Raw genomic sequence first — 20,971 nt, forward strand, 5'->3', positions numbered from 1 at the left:
AGTTCTGAAAGGGTTGCGAGGCAGAGTTGATTTTAAAATCAGCAAGCTCCTATGCTGGTCCACGATCAGATTTCCCAGCTGCAATCCTAGAATTAACCTATATAAACGGGTTTGGAACTGAACTGCTTAGCACAAAACTAGTGAACCCTCAACCAATCCAAGGCGGCAAACTGCAGATGCTTAGTTTAAAATTCACTGGCCCATCCAATCAGATTTGTGCGACAGGCATTGATTGGCGTAAATTGCAGAGTGCACTGTGTGCTTGATCATAGCGTTAATTTAAACCTATACTTGAAATAGGGTCGCACCTGAGCTGGCATGGTAAAAATTGGGTCGTGGGGCAAAAAACGGTTGAGTACCACTGGTTTATAAGATCCAGTTAGGAGTAGCACCAATCTGGTTATTCCCATTTAAATTTTTTACATCAAAATATTTAGAAAACAGCAGGTAAAACAGGAATTAAATGTAACACAAGTACAGACATCTTTTATTCCTCTACACACATCAGCATTAACATTCCTGTGTAAAAAATATTACCAAAAAGTCTTTGAACAGGCATTAAAACAATAAAAATGACAGACGACACACAATGTCATTTTCTTAGATGTGAATTGCCCCCCTAACGAGCAGTCTCTCATTAGAACACTGAAAGGTAAGCTTTAGGAAGAGAGCCAACTTTCCCAGGTATGCATCTCCTTTCACTTGCGAGATGAACAAGCAGATAAGCCAGAGACCTGAGGTGAACTTGGGCCTCAATGGTGGCCAAATTTTGAATGGGGGGGGGGGGGGGGAACCACAAATGTTACAATGGTTGCACAAGTACAGGGGGACATCTTCAATCTCTCAACCTGTATAGTTGCCAAGCAGCCACAGGAACGCAGGTAGCTCTAATTGCCTAGCCATACATTTTCCAGTCAACAACCTGTAACCCTGACAGAGAACCATTTTCCTCAACTGGAAACTATTGCTCTCCCATTTATATATACCGCTGGCTTCACTTCAATGTAAATATACAACAAAGTGTAAGAAAGCGGATGTTGGTTGGAATACAATGGGCATGCAATTATTAAAGCTTGATTTAGGGATGTCAGAGACTGCGGCAATGAGATTTGAAGGTAGAAGTTGATGAAGGGGGAAGAATAGGATGCCCAGGTAAACGTTCTCTCCGAGTATTGTCCATCCTGAGCAGGTCAAAACAGCAGGGACTGGGCTGACCACACTACTGAGACTGGCAAGAAGAACCTCTCCTGAAGGGCGGGACACGTGCGGAAGAGTCACCCGGGCTCTCACTGCTTGGCCTTTTTCAGGATGGTGCCAACAGCGGAAATGACAGTGGTCTTGGTGCCGCTGGCTGTGGTAGTGACAGAGACGACGCCGGGCAGCGTGGCCGTGGTGGTGAGTAGCGCCGGCTGGGCCAGAGTGACGGGAACTGCAGAATCCCATTTGCTCTTCCTCTTCTGGGCGTCTGAGTCAGGGGTGACATCACAACACCAGGACTAATGAAATTAACAGAAAACACTACTGATAGCTGACAGAGGGCTACATTATTTTTTGAAAATTACATAAGGAATCTGCAATTATTTCTCATTTACAGGTTTTTTCCCGAACAGAAGTTATGGTTTCCTCTTAAATGTATGTCTACCATATGTCTTCTACACAGATTGGCATTCAGGCTGCATGCCATTTCACGCCCTGTGCACAAAGGATCACATCCCAAAGCACTCGATCACTGTGACCCTGACTGGGAAAGCTGTAACTACGACACACAGGTCGATATGCAAAGGTCAGAAACGAGATGATCTGGTGCTCAGTGTGGATGCAGCTCTGCCGGCCGACACCGGTGACCGGTGTTCATACCCGTTGCCGTGGTGCTGGCGGTGTTGGTGGTAGGAGCAGCAGCACTGGTGGTTGTACCCTTTTTGGTGCCGGTCACAAACTCAATCTGTAAGGCGAAAACCATATGAGTCAGCAAGGGTCAAAGATATATTCTGCTATCAGTGTGTTGCGGTTAGCCGGCTGTACTAGACGGAACCAAAGACTGCTAGACAAGAGGCGTCTCCTAACCACAACATCAGAGAACTCCACCTCTGTACAGAACGTTCTCCATGTGCTACATCCCTCTGCCCAATAAGAAGCTTGATGACTCTACACGAAATGGACTAATCTGTTAAAACTTGCCAATCCATTCCAATACATTTTACTCAGGCAAAGAAAGCTTGTTCAAACAGGATTCTCTACTTTAAAGTCATAAATATGGCATGTTTATCAAGCGTGCAGCCAAGCCATCTAGAGATGACTGACTTGAACTGAAACTTCGGACAGCTTGAGCAATAGAGGGTTTGGGTGGAAATTAGCATTGAGATGTGTAATGTATTGCACACTGACCAATTATGCAGATGACAAATTTATTTTTTGGTAGCGACCAAGAAGGTTCAAAACCTTGTAAGGCCTGCTCACCTTCGTCCGCTCTTTCTTTGCCTTCTCCAGTTTGTCCATTTCTATTTTCTGAGCTTTGGCTGTCCAGACAACCAGATACAAAAACCAGTTTAACACAGTGTGGACAAAATGCCAAAGAAAAGGTGGACCAACACAACAGCACTCAAATGAATACCTAGAGCTTCATAATAAGAATCTTCAGACCAGCCATGTGGATCGAACATGTCCTGGAGAATAAGGAGAGAAGCATGAAGGTAAAGCTATCGACCCATGATAAGGATGTTGTTCAGCTGCATTACAGTGTAAAGTATAGATAAGACCGGTAAGAAATATGGTACAAAATTCAGCGGAGGTGGCTACAGAATAAAATACCTGTAATGGATATCACCCTACCAGTTACAAAATGTCACTTTCCAACAACAATCATTACAACTACAACTTAATGCTGAGCGATACACAGATAAATGGTAACAACTTAACACCCATCACAGAAGACTGGTATGTAAGATCTGTATACAAAAGCAATTTGTTAAACTTTTTAATCAAGCATTTAAATACAACCATTCACAAGTAAGTATGAAATAATAAGAAAAAAAAAAGTGTGAAATTTTCCAGCCTCTGATCTACTTTCTTCCAGAGGCATCTCACACAGCACAGGAGTGAATGAGCCGTACCTTGGGGTAATTCGTGCCGAGCTCGTCGATGCCACAGAACTGAATGAGTTTCTCATAAATACTGCAAAAAGGACACAGAGGTCAAACACACTTGTCTCTCCCCCGCTTGGTGCAGAAGTTCCCTGTCGGGGGCCGCAGGACGTACCTGGGGTTACGGAACTCCTTCTTGTTCTGGATGTGGCGGTTTGTGTCAAAGTCGCCATGCAGCTTGCGTTCGTACAGCTTCTGAATCTTCTCCTATCAAGATGAAATCACATTTAAACACACACACACACACACACAGTCCACATATTCATATAATTGTCGTTTCCACCAACATGGAGTTGGTGCGGGTGCCGGTTCTTGCTTGGTGCCTTTTGAGAACCTGCCCAAGTAAAGTACAGGTTAATCTGTATTTCTTATTTGGATTTATTTTGCCGAAACGAGGCGCCCCGTCTCTATTACCTGTACCCACTTCTGTCTCCTCAAAAGCTCCCAGTCTTTGTGCGAGTCCGTTTATTTTCACTTGCTGTCTTACTGCTGTTCTTTTACAGATTACACAATAAAAGAACCTGCTAAAAACAAAACTTATTTGTTCAACGTGCGACATATTTATACTTTATTATTCAAATTTGGCCAGCAGATCGATCTTTTGTTTTCAAAGAATACAAAAACGATGTAACGTTGCATCATTTATGTGAATTATAATATTGAGTGTTTTAGTGCAAGTTAATATTTTACAAAAAATCTTATTTTCAGCAATTACAATCCATACAATTTTAAGCTATTATATGACATTTTGTCCCCGTAAAGGCTTCCTCGTCTGTGTGTGTTAGTCTATTCTCCCTTGCCGTTTTACCGATGTCCTTTTAAGGACAGCACACCAATGCTAAAAACTGAACTTTGCAGTACGCCTCATGATCTCTTTGCCACTCACACGCCACAATATTTTATTTATTCGACTTGCAACATATTTTAGTTTATTATTAAATCTGGCCAGCAGATCGAGCTTTCGTTTTTCACAGCATAAAAAAAACAGATGTTACATTATTCCGCTAATAAGGTGGCAAGTTATTTCACTATATTGGTTAAGGATTGAATTTTCCAGGTATGCAGAAGGTTTGGTTGCGATAGGCCGTTCCACTTTCGCTATTATTACGGTGCCTAATTCTGAGCCCAGCTTTTCTGTGGTGCCACATTGGAGCCAATTTTTCTGGCCCAGGGCCATTTTTTTGTGGTGGAAACGCATGGAATTGGTGCCAGATTTGGGAAAAGCCCAGCAACAGCACCACATTGGTGGAAACAAGGCAAACGACAACCTTAACCACTACCCAGCACTAACCTTAAGCGTAAGTAATCAAACAAAATACAAGCATTTTGGCATTTTTAGTTTTTTTGATTGCATTCACAGATTTTTAGAAAATTGGGGTTCTTTGTGGGACCGAGAGAGAGATAGACAGAGGTGCTCTGGCACACTTTTAGGATTGAACGTGTAAAGAATAAAACAATCCCCTTCTCATACAAACATACAGCTTCTCAATAAAACAGTCATCCATTAAGCAACACAGATGCACAATATCTGCACATCCAGCTTGGGCAACGCCAGTCTGCTCCCAGGGGGTCTGGCTGTTCAGTGCAGGATACAGATCAGAAACCCTGTTTCACAGCAGGCCGATCCTAGCCAAAGCAGATCACGCCAGCGGGAGAGGGATCTGAGGGCAGGCATTTTCTGATAAGCAAGGGCAATATTTCACAGCAAGCCTGGAGATGCAGGGACTGGCCTGAGGCCAATCGTTCCCATTTGCTTCACTCCAGCTTTGATCAGATAGGTTAGAGGACCTCTATACTGGGAGTCAGTGCACCACAAAAGGAACATTTGAATAACCTGTGCGTGAGAAATGGCATAGAAGAAAAAAACACACACATAAAAATTGTCTAGTTTGGCATACTATCCAGTCTGTACTGTGACAACAAAACAAATGTTTAGCTGGAAACACTGCAGCCCTTCCTGTGAAATCTGCCCGGCAGGATATTAGTCACTAGGAGGCCGACGCATGGAACAGAGAGGCGGGTCTCTTATCCCACAATGCCCTGCAGAGCCAACACCACCCTCCCTAAAAACTCCTCTCCTCTGCAGCGACCAGCGCTCCCCAGCATGGCACCCACAGAGCTACTGCCATGGCTTGCTGTCAGCAAGCTGTCTGTGAATTTAACTTTCGCTCTCAAAAAAATGCTGCCGTTTGCATTACAACGATGCCCAGAGCTGGCAGCTCCAAGGCAAAGCCTTCCATTTACCACATGGTTGTAATTACTGCAGAAGACAACACCGGCTCTTAGACTGGTTAATTAATATCTTACTATTAAACCACTTAAGGGGTTTCCTTGCTAATTAAGTAATCAAGCGCAAATAAATGACTGGTGGATACAATATACAAGTGATGAGAGCATCGTGATTTGCTGATTGATCATGTCACATGGTGTACAAAGGGGAACCAATATGGGCTTGAAACACCCAGTACTTCCAAACTTGTAAGTACGACATCAGTGATCATTCTATTCCAGAGAGTAAACCATCAGGGTTTATGGTTTAAATTAACAATAACTGCTGCAGAAAATGTCGTTGACAGATTAAAAGATGAAAAAGGTCACATTATTAACCGGGCCAAAGGCGTTATAGGGATAGTGACCACCAGCCCCACGTGTCCCAGTAACGGAAGCGATTCACAGAGCCTTTCTAGCACTTTCAGGCTCGACCGTTTCTGGCCTCCCGGGGAACTTAGCAGGAAGCATGGAGACAGGAGACCAGGCACCACCACTAAGCCCCTCCCACATGGGGGCACTGGGGGCCGTCAGACGCAAGGAGCTGCATTACAGATGACCGACTGAGTTTCTTAATTTCTTTTAAATTAAGAACATGAAAGGAGGATTTCTTCCCTTATGGTTTCAGGCAGTCTACATTCCCTAAAGGGTTGTCTGTCTGTTCTGGCCAATCGCTGCTGTCAGTGTTGAAGAAAGTGTTTGGCTACTTGGAAACCAAGGTTTATTAGCCTTGCCCCCACCCTACTGCCCCCACTCTGGGTACGGCTGGCTACAAGGATCCTCACACTCACACCAAGGCCCAGAGACACACTTCAAGAGCGGCCTAGACCGCTGATGGACTGTGACTGAAATGGGGCGGAGTGAAGGAGCTCGGGGCAGATAAGGATAAAGCTGGCATTGGGTACCAAGCGACAGACTGGCAGCCGCTGAGAATCTCAGAAAAACAAAACAAACAATAGGAGTGAGTCAGCTGGAAATAGCCAGTCATAAACTTCAGAGGTTTCTCTTTTTTTTGCGGTTTGCGGTGCTTTATCTCATACGCTGATCGCCTGACCTTACAGTCAAAGGGCTCGTTATCGTCAAAGACAGGTGCTCCGGAGTGGCGAGCAGAGGAAGGTTCACGCCCCTCACCTGCAAGTGGCTGGAGCAGCGTCCCGGAGGCTCGGGGGGAATCCGGATCTCGTCGGGTGACATGTTCCTCACCTTCTCCGAAAACTGAGCTGCCGGACAAGCACACTGGATTAATAAAGCATTCAAAATATACAACACGATATGGACAGACAAACAGCAAGTGCTGGGAGTCATACTTCATAAATATATTGTATTTTTAATAACCATTAATATTAATATTCCTACACACAACGGGCAGTTACTTTTGTGTTAAAGGGCTGATCACATAAAACAGGCTGTCAAGTATCGAGTGTATCATGTCAATATTAACTATTACACTTAAGTGGAAGTAATGCGTCACTGAAAAGGATGAATGTGATGTACCGGAAAAAGGAGCTGCACTGAAGGGACAACTCCCTGAGAAAATGGTACCTGGTTGATATAAATCCATGGATGCCTGACACTTAAAAAATAAGCCTTGGTATGAAGCCGCCCCCACCTCAGCACTGCAGACTGTTGGGGCTTGTTTTGGGAGGAGTTCTATGGGGAGAGTTCCATAATATTCCTGACTGGAGGCCAAGAAATTCTGACTTCCTCATACGCTCCTCTCCTCAACACAGGAGTTCACCAGGATCTGGGTACGCTGATGCTGGGCAAATCCAACATTTATTCAACAAGGCCAGATTGACCCATTATAAAAATACTTACTGCACCTTCTACATCTTCTCAGAGAAGTCCTATGCACATTGTTACAGCTAAAATGCACTCATTTCATAGAGAACCTCAAACAGTAAATTACTATCCAGCCCAAGTAATGGAGAATTGCCATCATTCATTAAGTAATGCAAAAGATTTAAATATCTGATCATATTACTGAGGCTGTGTCACTTCTGCTAGACATAACGGCATTATGTAACAGTATTTCAGAGTATTTCCTGAGTATCATCCAATGTTGTACAGTAGGTTGCCAGGTTCAACCCCAACTGCCACATTAACGGGTTATGGGCGCAACAAACAGAAAACGGAACCGGCTCACATTGCGCCTGATGGGTTACGCGACTGGATTCCTCATCCTGCTAAATGAATGGCTGATGGTCCCTATAGGCAGTGAGATAGAATAATAGGTGTCGGTCCTCCTCCCAATGTGATACATCACTCCACAAAGACTCCACCCCTAACATGTCTGCTGGACACTGTGCATGGGGCCAAGTGGCAGAACTGATTATGCTGCACGGCAAATTCTGGCAACACTCTGCATCATTATGAACCAGAGGATGCTGCTGGAGTCCAGCACTGCTGTTTATCTGCAAAAAATCCACCGCTGAAAAACCACGAGGCCCAGCTGATCCCAACTGCACTGATCATCTTCGAGGGCTTTAACACAGTCCGCTAAGTGGGTTTGCATGCACCCTAGAAAGTGACCACGCAATACATAAATTCCCTGTTGTGTGTCAGTTGAGGAGTTTCTTGGTTTTGTTGATAGATGGTTTTTAAATGGGGCCTCCTACATTTCTTCCTCTTGTTTGTCTGAACCCTGCTGTCCCTCACCTCTGACCTTCCTTGTGGATATACTCCCTTCAGTGTGGCCTCACAATCCAGAATAGTCCCAAGGCATTCCAGCTCAAACACTGCTAAACCCCCCAGCATAATAATCAAGTACCAAGGCTGGTCTGCGTTTACTTGTATTGCTCATTAAATTCTATTCCTAATAATGATGAGCTTTACAAAAATGTTACGATAGCTATTTATTACCGCCCTACAGAACACACACTATCCATTCTCTTACCTATAACATTCTCTTGTGGCATCTTATCATTTAACACAAGCAAACAAGAATATTCTGCTTTAAAAGTCAAGGACTTAGCAATTGTTACATAAATGTCAGATTTTATTGGCACTCTGTGGTTGAAAGTTGAGCACAGAAGATTGGTAAACATATGCCAGCCTTTACTCAGTTAAAATTTGTGCAAAAATGTGAAGTTCACGCTTAAAGTCTGTCCAAGTTCACATTACAACCTTCTCAGATCTCACATGTCTGGACAAGACCACATGACCACCTCTACCCCACTCCGACAGTTAAGAATTTCTTCAGAGGCCAAGGTAAACGGCGCCAGGAGGACCCCATACCTCTGAGGGAAGAGAACACAGACCCATCAGGCCCAGCCCAGACCCCACCCTCTACTGGAGAAACGCCTGGGATGAGAGCCTGCAGAACAGCCACAGACATGCCCTGGTGAGCTTCACACCAGGAGACAGAATAATGTTTGCCCTCGGGCTGCAGAATACTCATCCTTTTTTTTATTTTTCTAAACCTGATCGGGCACGCCAGACGACAGAAGAGAAGAGCACGTTCTGAGAGAAAGAAGCAGGTGGGCCGGGTAACAGAGTGGAGTCTCCTAGCTACAGCCTCCCCACGTCACTGCCACTAACACCAGTGGCCCCCCAAAGCCCCCAGTATGAAACCCCCCCTTGGACTCTGAGATCATGGTTACAGGGCAACACCCTGTCCACTTATCTTTGAAATCCAGTATCCATCCATTTTTTTAAGCTTTTCAAACTAAGCCGCAGGGCATTGTGTACTGTACAGAACATAAATAAGATTTTCGTAATCCTTGTTTGGGGAGCTGAATCCTCGCTCCTGCCAAGCCAACCCTGTAGCAATCAGTTCTCGGCCGATGTGATGAATGCATCACGGCATGCGGCTGCGGCGGAGGGAGCTCGCTGCGACGCATGGTAAGCATGCTAAAGGCAGCAGAGGACCTCGATGAGAACACTGCTCGGAGAAGCTGGGACACTAGCAAAGTATCCTCAGCAGGCGCTGTACAGACCTGAGCGGCACCTTCTAGAAAGACTGGGTCATGCAGCTAAAATGCTTTGGCCAAAATACATACAGCCACGACAGGGTGCTGTATGTATTTTGGCCAAAGCATTTTAGCTGCATGCTTTAGCTACCGTCTAAAATAGCATGTGACATTTTTTCAGGGACTCGTTTAAAAATTCCTGATAATGCAGAGTGTTAATCTTATAAAATAACCCCTTCAAGGATTTTGTGATTCGGCAATCACATAAATTAATGCAAACTCAAGTTAGAAATATATGAAAGAGCTTGCAATTTTTCATATTTACTAGCTTTTACGCAAGAGATGGCCAAATCAATAAAACTGCTTGCATTTGGACCGTGACGCGTCCTGTGAAGCCGTCGCATTGTGCGTTCGTGTGTGGTTTTTGCTAGGCAGCAAACATCTCACTTACCAACAAAAATTGCCTCTAAAGATTGTGCAAAACAATAACCGAATGTTTTGCACAAAAGTGGGGGCAAACTTTTTATTATGTTGAGGCATTGTAAAGAGCACAAAAGTCTGCATAAAACTGGCACTTTGAAAATGAAAACTATACATTTTTCTGTTATTGTATTTGACAGATTTTATTTGCAGCTAATGCTGAATTGAGCTAAATTATATACATGTTCTTGAATTCAGAAAAGAAATAAAGCACTGAATGTTATTCATTATAAAAGTGATAGAGAAAAATAACAAAAAGTAATTTATTCCTTTACTTGTAATGGTTTAAAAACTTCCCACCAATTTATACAAATTTTTGAGAAAAGTCACTGCAAAATCAAGCGTTTTGGCTACAACAATCACAAAACACACAGTAGGGACTAGCATAATGGAAATAAAACAGTGCAGCTTCAAGCCTGGTTGGTGTAAACCCACAATATAAACAGAAGTCCAATCATGCAGTTGAACAATGCAATAAAGATTGCTTTCACATATGTCTAAACTGCCAGACAGCATCCTGTCCGGCCTGAGGCGAGACCAGGAAGGATGGGTCACTTTCCAGGCTCATTTCCACAGTGGCACCGTAAACACACACATACAAAGTTCAAGAGCCTGGCCGTAGGCACCAGTTACACCAGGACACAGGAACACCAATGAAAAGGCCAAGAATCGCCCAAATCAGCATGGTCTTTGTGTGCTGAGAACAAAGCACATGTTCAAGAGTCTCTCCAAAGACCTTTAGGAGAGGATTCCAACATTTCATTCTGCCTTTCTGATTGGTGCACGCAATTAACCAGAAATTCCATTCCTCCAGTGCATGAATGTCTGTGCACATCCACAGAAACCAGTCTCCACTGCAAGCGTTCAGGAAAATTTTATGGTCGATTTCCAAACAGGACCTGCATCGTGACACATTTGACGACAGCAACATAGTTTTAATAACGAAACAAACATCCACCAGTGTGAGTGGTGTGCCACGTGCTGTGGCTGTATTTGCCAGAGGTGGAAATTTCAGGTCCAGAAAGTAAAAATCCAGACCATGATTTTGTTTCAACCAACCAGCTGAGTACTCTGTGACAGTGACTCTTTATACTCAATTGGTTGGTTTAAACAAAATCCTGGTCTGGATTTTTTACTTTCTGGACCTGAAATTTCCACCCACAGCACACTACTCCCCCTCCCACTGCTGTCCGACTCATTTCCTGGGTGCTCCCAACACTGAGTCATTCATCAGGAGTCCGTCAAAGTACAAGCACCCCATCCACACCGCCGCAGGGACGCTGGTGGAGACACGCCTTGACAGAGCCTTATCACTGGGAATTATGATATTAAGATATGGGGACTATTGCCCAAGACACACCGGTCATGTGACAGGACGGATGATGCTGTCTGGCAGTACACCGGCTTTGGTCAACAATGTGCCAAACAAAGGGCCCTTTGTGTTCGTTATAGGTAGAAGGCCTCACAAATTAAATTCAGGTAACACCGGACATCAAACAAACGCACTTCCAGTGACTCTGCCATGACCAGCACAAATGACTTACTCATGCTAAACAAAAATCAAAAAAAACTTTTTGGGACATTTATGCGCAGAAAAGGAAGTCCCTGGTCCCAGTATACTGGTTATAAAAAAAGGTCCCAGTCTTGGTAAAATAAACAATTCAGCATTAGCAGCAAATAAAATCAGTTAATTCTGGTACTAAAGCATAATTTAAAAAAATGAAAGATAAAATAAAACAAGGAGCATGTGACCAAAGACATGCTCTGAAGAAGCTCCATCTGCACAGCAATCGGGTTCCTAAGGATCCTTGGCACGCTACCATGGTAACGGGGGGCCCGTTTGAGACGGAGGCTCAGGCCGCTTAGACAGTGACCCTGTTTTCGAACATTCGAGACAGCAGTTTGTAGACTGACGTCAGAGGAGTAATAGCAGACAGATCTATATTCAAACCCGGATTCATGCGCCTCTGAATCTTTCAGATCTCCGTGGACTTTGGGTTCTATTGCAGCAGTTCAAATCTGTCCGTCAAAGAGTCATTTCTCATGCTACTCTAAAATGTCTGCAGGCCCATTAACTCGAATCCCCAAGTTTGATACACTTTGGTCTTTTCTGGCACATATATGGTGTTTAACTTTAAATTCATGACCGGCTACATAGTAGCAACAAATCGGTTATCATCCAACATTAAAAGGCATTTAGTGCAAATGAGTGCACTTCCCTTGGCTGATCCTGTATTTCTATAAAGCGAAATCCGCTGACATCTCACTCAGCGCCAGCTTGCTGGCTTAAGCCGCCACGGACCCTGCAGGTGAGCATATCACAGCTACGCTTTCTTTAGATTCTGTGGGCCAGAAAACGCTGCCGTCTCCCAGGCGGCTCTGGATCTCCATCCTATTGAAGCAGGAGCGGCAGAGGGAGCTTCCAGCCGCCGCTCCCGCCTGCGTGCGCCAACACCGTGATTCACAGCCGACACGGGCAGGCTGTTAGTGCCAGTATCAGGGCTTCTTAAACTCCTCCCCATTCAAAGATCTGCCCACAGGCCAAAAGATCCCAGTGTGATTGTGCAACTCCCAAAGAGGGTCAGATCTTTGAAACCACTCAAACCCTCGAAAGCCAATTAAATGTAATTCATATGGTAAGGCTACCACAAAATAGTGACTAAATACTAAAGCACGTGCTATTATAATACTGGGCACCATTTTAAAGACTTACAAAAATGGCATGAATATGGATAATCCATGGGACCTTGTGAAGGAATCGTCACCTGGCAGGAATTCCTATTGATTCTTTTGCACAAGAACAGCATCCTCACGCAGCCTTTCCGGTGTACTTACCAACCAGCTCATTGGGATCCCGCTTCTCACCCTCCGAAATCTCCTGAAAGACAGATTACGGGAGAGAGCACTTCAATGGACGGTAACATAGAGACAACACCCAATGAAGACGCTATGGGATCCCTGCCGGTAGATCCTCCAGATGTTCAGCAGCTGCAGAGTTAATGGGTTAGTAGAGATGATGGAGGTTCATGTAGATATCCATCCATCCATCCCCTAACTACTTACCCTGGTCAGGGTCACAGAGGGTAGAGGAACATAACCCAGCAACACAAGGTACAACCCTGGAGTAGACTCTGTATGGGACGCCAGTCCATTACACGTACACACTCTCACTCTTTGTATATATAACTTTAATTATAAGTATCAAAAAAATAAATGAATTTTCTTAAAATGAGCCTTTTAGGACTGGAATTATAGACTCTGACAGCAGGCAGATGCCAGCTGGCCATCAGGAGCTCCACACACACACAGACACAGACACACGCTACGGGCAACTCAGAGACACCTATTAACAATCCATTTAAATTGCAGGAGGAACCTGCATGACACGGGAAACATGCAAACTCCACACACTGAGCCTCCGTGCTGCCCGAAGCACAAACGCGTTTATGAATGTTATAAAGTGAGCTCATTAACAAGCACAGGCAGTAACACTATGCGAAAGCCACACTCATGCAGGGCACCCAGACCCAATACTGCACCCCTTTAACATACAGATTGGCTCATTTCTCACGATACTTTATGACAGAAAGCACCTTATGTTTACAAACTGTCACTGAGGTTAGAGAGGACAAATGATGAAAGAGATGGGACAAATTTGTCCCAGTGAAGTCAGCATTAAAATGACTGCAGTTCTTCAAAGTGATTAAAAACAAACCAAATAAAACCCCCATTCTCTGCCAGAGATTAGAATTAAATTGTATTCTGTCCGAATGTCATAGCATTGTAAGCGGAGGTTGCTGTTTCCCATAGCATTAAAGTGCTAGGAGGCTGTGAACTTAAGGCACCAGGATCATTACTTGCACTGAGCTGGAGGGCAGGGGGAGGGAGCGAGTGGGAGGGAGAGGCTGGGTCAGTGGAGCAGAACAGCACTTCAATTCACCCACACCACTCTCCCCCCTCAATACACACCCCTCAAAACAGCCTGCAGTGCTGCCACCTGGTTGCCAAGCAACCATGCAGGCACATCTAAACACAGTAAACAGAGGAAAGCAACGGGATCGTACCACGTGAGGTTACGGGGAGGGGGAGGTGGCGGGGCTGAGGTGGTGGGTGGTCAGGCAGAGCGATTTTGGGAGGGGCACTGTAAATCAGGAAAACAAAAGGGGCTGCTTTCTGCTTGGAAGATCACAGCAAAATATATCTTCCCTGAAATCATCTACGTCCAGCTTTTGCTTGGTGAAGCGAGGGAAGAAATTAATCTCTTCTCTGGTGCTTCTGCCTTTGTTTGAAGCATGGCTTGGCTGTTCTCCTTGGGGGCATATTATATATGTGCAGCTGAAAGTGCATTAGCAATAGTTAAAGTATCACATATACAACCGGCGACTCAGGTTCAGATGTAAAAGCTGCGCCTTAAGCTATGAACAATGACGTCCCGCATGAATGTACAAGGCAGGAGTATTAAAGGAAAGAAAGACCCAGCTTTCAGCAGCCATGAGTGGGGATACGACATCAGACGAACGGGAATATCTGAAGATACCATCCGCTGTGGAGGGATACAGAGACTCACCTACACGACGTCGCTCTTTTTCGAAGCAGATTTATGTTTTACCTTAAGCAGCCTTCAGGGAAATGTAAAAGCAGAACCATTTTGAAACAGCTACAAAGGTAACAGGCTAATTGATTAAGACTCAGCAGCATACAGCAGTTTGCCGGTTAAACACCTTCACTTGCCAGTGCATTGAAATAAAGGCACCGTGTGAAATCAGTGTCACTGACTGCATCATCACCGTGCACCAGCACAGAAAGCCACAAACACCCCCAGGCCTGCGCACTAGCCGCCGTTTCCTTGCCAGATAAAGTGCCCCTACGCTCTTATTATTTCCCCGACCATAAGCAGGAAACCGCAGCCTGTCGGAGAACAGACAGATGCTCACATTCATTTCTCAATCCACATGGTTTATTTTCTCCACTATAAATATAAATCTTTAAAAACTTTACTTCAGCATATGAAAACAGTGGCTGGGCTTTTACACACCGCGTTCAGAAAAACACTGTGCAAGAGATCCTTTCCAGAAGATGGTTTACAATGTGCCACAGTGTAACTACCCTGTGAAGGTGAAAGTGATTGTCATTGTTGACACACCACAGCGCACAGTGTGCGCCGGTGAAATGTGTCCTCTGCATTTAACCCATATATGACATTGTGTTATTTAGCAGTATGTGGGGGTGGTACCTCGGGACTGGTGCGGCCCTTAAGTCCCATCATGCTATGTACGCCTTTGCAGGTTTCATTCAAACTCGCTTCGCAGGGTATTAGCTTGAGGTTTCTTTGAACTTTCCTTAATAAACTTAGTATAAATCATGAGCCTCTTCTGCAATGCTAGGATTTGGGACTCCGACATGTACTGACAGTCACTATCAGGCTTGGGATTCACTGCATTGCACAAGTACTCATGCGGGATCCGACGACGATCTTACATATCATAGGGACATCAACGTCCCTTCTAACCGTGGTGACAATGTTAACCAGGAACAGAAGCGACTACAATTCACCTATTCCAATCATTTTCAGTCAAGAACGATTTTGCATGGGCTTGACAGACTTGATCCTTTACTTTAATCAGGCATGACTAGTTGCCGTTCCAGACCAGTATAGATGAGCTGAGATCTGAAGAGTCTCAGACAAACCCAAATTTGTGCAACAAGGCAACAGCAGTAATGCCTGTACAAACAGAAACGTGGATCCTGAAAAGCTCCCTTTCAAATCCTAACCACCTGCCCTCCTCATACAAACCCGCCCCCCTTCTCCTACCCCACCCTGAAAAGCCCTAAACAGACCAAAGGATGGTCATATCTATGACCAGCCCAAATACGTCAGCCTCGGTGACATGTGACATGAGGACACGACACCCCATCCGGCCCCCCTACCCTGACCACCAGTCACCATCATACAGACAAGCCAAAGATATCAAACGGAACAGCTTTTCAGGACAAGCAGTCTGAATCAGACCTCAATTCCCTGGGTATTACATCTTCCCTTGTATTCAGTTTCAGTGATCTCATGCATCTTAAAAAAAAATTAAATTCCATAACAAGGCAGAGTTTTATGCTGACAAACATTTGTTATTTGCATGTAATTACACAACAACCAAAGGGCTGCAAAACCCACCTCTGATATAGCAGTCAGCGATGTATTCGGTTAGAATTTATCCATAATCCAAGACCCATGGATGTACTACACTCATACATCTGTGTGTAAATGTACACACACACTACACACTATGTACACACACACTACACACTGGCCTACATAATGGCGGATTGGGGGGTGAACGTTTGCCACATGGAAAGGAGAGTAGAACGAAACAGCAGCCAAAACCAACAAGCAGTGATTAGGCCCCTTTAAACTAAGACTGAAAAGGCTCTGCAAATCAGTTCTAATATGGTTATATTGGGTTTATCAATAGTGGCAACTGCGGGTATTAGGAGGGTAATCAATTGCCGTAACAAGGTAAAATAACCGTGACCCAGCCACAAACAGATCTTCGATCTCCAAACAGCATTCTATTCAAAGGGTCCTCGCTTCTGAAATCAGCAGAAAAAGATGAGGCCATCATTATGTACAGAGATGTTCAGAACAAAGGTCCAGTGTATCTAACTACACAATAGGGCTGAGATTCATGCCCATCCATGACCCTGCACAGCTGCAAGGCAAAGCTTTCAAAACCAGCAGTCGCTTACTTCACAGACACCAAACCTAAGCATGCTTAAATCTCCAAGGTACTGAAAATAATAATTGAGTGATTGACGTCATCACCAAAGGACGCATCCTCGTACATGACGCAGCGCCTGGAGGAGCTCTATATTTACCTTACCAGGCTTAAATCTGATTCCACTCAGTCATTTCACAGAAGGAATTCAGCATTTCCACTGCAGTATCTCATGCTTAAGTACCTTACTGAAATATCAGAGCCCACATCTAGAAACTTTAGCACAATGCTATTCCAGACCGACAGGAAAACTCCATCTTTCTGCATATGAAGATACAACTGACTGGACAAAGCATTAATTCAATTAACCAAGACATACTAGTATACAAAGACTGACAGCGGTATAAATACTACAATGGCATGGCCACAAATACTCCGGCATCGCAAAAGGGCCTGCTACCTGACCCAACAGCAGCTGCCCAGTTACGGCTTATAAAGTTCACCACCGCCAACACCCAGGGCAACACGACATCTATCAAACCGTTCTTACGGATATTATGTTCCTGTAGCACAATGGTAAAATTTAGAAGTGCAAGACCAGCAATTTATGATATATATATATTTTTTTTTAAAGATGATGGAGCACAGTATGAAGTGTAAATTACACATTATAAGCCTTGCGATCTGAACCTTGTCTACGGCCAAGTGTCACCTTGCAGTTTATGACTGCCTTCAAGGCTCTCTTACTGCCTTATAGAGGTGGATGGAAAACAGAAGTACTATAAACTCAAAAACAGAACTCTAACAAATACACTCCGTGACCATATTCAAGACAAGGTTCAAAGAACATACAATTATCTCCAAAACACTTCTCCAGTATTTAATTTGTACCCTTTCCTCAGTTATACAAGTGCCTTGTAGCAAAAAACACACAGCTAACAATTCATTATAGTCTCAGATTAGCTGACGCCCAGCGGAAAATAAGTGGATGAAGAGAGAACCAGGGGGACGTCAAAGCCTAAAGCTGTGCCTCCCTCTAGTGGACATTTTCTGCATCAGCTTTCATTTTTTACAGGCTGCCCCCATGAGGGCAAAGCCTGTGTCGCCCCACCAGCCCCGCTCCGACTTCAGACCATGTTACCAGGGCCACCAACCAGTGGGTTTCCAAATACCTTCAAATCATCTGCGTCTCCCCCCTCAAGGTCTGACTCGTCCCCTTCCTACAAAGACAAGAATGCAAAGGGTTAAAAATGAGAACCACGAACAGGGGGAGAGAGAGGTAGTGCTCCCTTGAAGTATGAATCAAAAATACTGTATGCCTTTGTTTCCCGAATTTGTTCCATGGGGACCCCAAGACCATCCACTTTTTTGCTCCCTCTTCAGCGGGAGCAAAAATACAGACAGGCAAGGAGCTCAAAGGGAGCAAAAACATGGACTGACTGTGGGTCCCCGAGGACTGGATTAGGAAACACTGCTATAAACTGTTCCTTCCCAAATGCAGTGACTACTAAAAGGCTGCAAGTTTAAATTCTTAAAACTACAGCTCCTCCCAGATCCTTAACAGTTATCCAAAAAGCTAAAATGATTTTCCAGCTATGCTGCAAAAAAAAAAAAACATACCACCTGCAATGCAGTGCAAGGCCGCACATTATTAAAATGACCAATATTCTAAGTACTTAAAGAGTTAGAGGAACCAGTGAGAGAAAAGGACACAGGTGATGTTACATTTGATGAACATAATGAGTTTTACAGAATCACTTCTATTTTGAGTCGAAGGAGGGAACACAATCAATTTATAGATGTGCACCTAAATGCCTAATTTGTCAAATTAAAGTGCTGAAGAAAGGTACTGGGGTTAATATTTACTGTCAGGCTGGGAGGATCTCAATTGCATTTCATAATGCTTTCCAAATGCAATGTTTTTAAGCAGTGTTCCGATAGCTCTTTTCCTAGTAGCACTTGTAGCTAATTAGCTTCTTAACATCTGTATGCTTGTTATGCATTACCTGATGCACTAGTACATATTTGGATAAAAGTGTAAGCTAAACAATTAAAAGGATAAAACGCAAGACATGATCAAAACAGGGTGTTTTTCATATTTAAAAAAAAAAAGCACTTGAGAGTTGCCCTCTAGTCACATACAACTCAGAACAGGACTCCACAGCACCTTCTTACAAGAGATGTGCAACATGTCTGATAATAAAGAAACTCAGCTAAACACAAACATGTAATATGACAATGAACAGAAAATTCCTTAAAAAAGCCACATTCCTTCAGTTCACAAACACAGACTTGCCCCAGCTATAACACTAAGGCACTGTGAGCAGACACTTAATTCTGTAATACAGACTAGTAAATCTAATATAACTAATAAAGAATTCTGCCCTGGAATTATTATAATTAATGGTAATAGATTGTAGCAATTAAAGACATATGCTAGTAATCCTGCTATTATATTTTTCTGCTTCAGGCTTTAGCAAAGCAGAATTATTGAAGCAAGTGAATGGCAGTCTAATTGAATTTGTCTCAAAATGTCTTTTGACTGGGGATGGAAATTGCAGACTGAACCAGGGCCGGGAAAATGACTAATGAGCATCTTGAGCATTTAGAGCTGTAAGGGGGTGTTTGACTTCACGAGCTGCCTTTGCCCAGTCTTTAAAAACACTGACAGTGCTAAGGTTCTCAGACAGAGCTCAATAATATCCTTGTTTATAATAGCTGTTAACAGGAAACGTGTGGACTGACCGAATCCCTGGAGCTGTCTCCACTGTCTTCGTCACCAGAGCCCTTGTCATCTCCATCTTCCATATGGCCCACGTCGCCCTCCCCATAGCTGGCAGACACCAGACCTCCAAGGCCCTCTAAAAAGGCAGAGCGCATTCAGATTAGAACAGCAAGGACGGGCTCAGCAGTCAGCAGCACACTGGAGAAGCAGAAGAACCAGATGTGATCACTTGAAACGGTGAAAGGAAAAAAAAAAAACATACTTGTAACATAAATTGCGCAATTAAAATCCAGGAGTAAACTACTGCTGGCTTCTGGATCTGATCTTAGATTCAGTAAGTTGTTCGGGCTACAGCAGTATCATGCTAGACACATTCTGATTAAAGGTCTTAATTTCACAATAGACTATTGCGAATATTTTGAAGAGTAACTGAATTTTGTTTTCCAAAAACGTCAATCTTTAGCACCAAAACAGTAGTTCAGGCTAAAACTGTTATAAGTCTATGCTCATTAAATTTCTGCAAAACATTCCATATTATGAACTTCAAAAGTTTTGCTTCAACAACTCAAATTTAAATTACTGTTACATTATTGACAAAATTTAATCTGCCACAAAGGAACACAAGCGTTCAGATGTGAAATCAGCCCCATTCGGTAAAATACATTCGCATTCATTCACAGGTTAGTTACTCGGCTCCATCAATGTAGGGAAAGTGACCAAAGCACAATATTCAGACTTGGAGGAACCAAGTTTGGAGAGCTGCAGGTCGCCCGCTACTGGCTATCTTTTTAAAGTATATCACTACCTATAAAATGGTATCGTTTGGGCAAAAGACAGTCGGTACCTGGCTCTGGTAAGGAGCATGCACTGATTACAGTGTGTTGCCTGGCTCTGACCCATAAAAATGCTCAGGATTTTATCAAGCTGCTTTACTCACAAAAAGAAAGTATAATTACTGCCAAATTTTGAACCACACGTTTTTCTACACCAATATTAGTCGGACTGCGGTGTAAATGCGTGACATACAAAACTGCTTCCTAAAGTTAAATACCTATACATCATGTTTTAAAACAGTAGCATTTGAATACAATGCTTTCACCTTTTGACTTTCTATATGACTTATTATTGCTTCTTTCTTTTACCTTTTCAAGCTAGTTCACCGGAATGTTAGATAAGTTATACTGTAAACTATATGGTAAAGTTACTTTATACCTTCATACCTGGTGCAAAGAAAAGTTCCGATTTTTGAAACCATTCGCTCAAATTATAAATGAATATCAAAATCAGATGTCACTGAATAGATCCCAGTCAGCTACCTGCTTCCTCGGTCTCTGGGTCTGAATCTTGCTCCGAATCGTCCCCATAAGCTGCCAAAGAAGACAGTAACGTATTTTTCTTTCCGCTCGCCATTGCTGCTAGAGTCGCACAGGAAACTCGTCACGGCGCTTTGTGCGCATGTCTGGGATCCTGACTATGACGTAAGGGGCGATACAAGAGCGCTTACTGTAGGTGGCGGTATGTAGCTTTGAATTAGTGAGACGAGGAAAATTATAGTAGGTACTCTCCAATTTAAAGTCTTTGTTAATTTAAAGAGTGGTATTTCTAAGTTTGTTTTAATTTGAGGGCGGTAAAAGTTACTATTGATGCTTCCAGATCATTTCTCACGAGATGATCCGGTAAAGTTTCATAATGAAGGTGTGAAGAAGCTGGTGTGAAAGCAGTTCTTTCGGCCCCCTG

At 43.7% G+C, this 20,971-nt stretch overlaps 1 protein-coding gene across 2 annotated transcripts; it reads right to left on the reverse strand.

Annotated features, from left to right (window-relative positions):
* Positions 1-459: 459 nt before the first annotated feature.
* On the reverse strand, positions 460-20,694 carry sap30bp (SAP30 binding protein). 2 transcript variants are annotated; one of them, XM_023836840.2, is made up of 12 exons: positions 20,551-20,694; positions 19,255-19,370; positions 17,682-17,729; positions 12,635-12,677; positions 6,951-7,058; positions 6,540-6,628; positions 3,256-3,347; positions 3,111-3,171; positions 2,612-2,663; positions 2,458-2,516; positions 1,858-1,942; positions 460-1,465 (listed from the first exon to the last, which is right to left on the reverse strand). In XM_023836840.2, the coding sequence occupies exons 1-12, from the start codon at positions 20,642-20,644 to the stop codon at positions 1,287-1,289; spliced, it is 1,026 nt and encodes a 341-aa protein (XP_023692608.1). In that variant the 5' UTR covers positions 20,645-20,694; the 3' UTR covers positions 460-1,286. The 2 variants fall into 2 exon arrangements, with proteins under 2 accessions (XP_023692608.1, XP_023692609.1); XM_023836841.2 differs by lacking the exon at positions 6,951-7,058.
* Between the last annotated feature and the right edge of the window lie 277 nt (positions 20,695-20,971).

This window comes from Paramormyrops kingsleyae, chromosome 5, assembly GCF_048594095.1.
Source record: "Paramormyrops kingsleyae isolate MSU_618 chromosome 5, PKINGS_0.4, whole genome shotgun sequence".
NCBI classification, from domain to species: domain Eukaryota; kingdom Metazoa; phylum Chordata; class Actinopteri; order Osteoglossiformes; family Mormyridae; genus Paramormyrops; species Paramormyrops kingsleyae.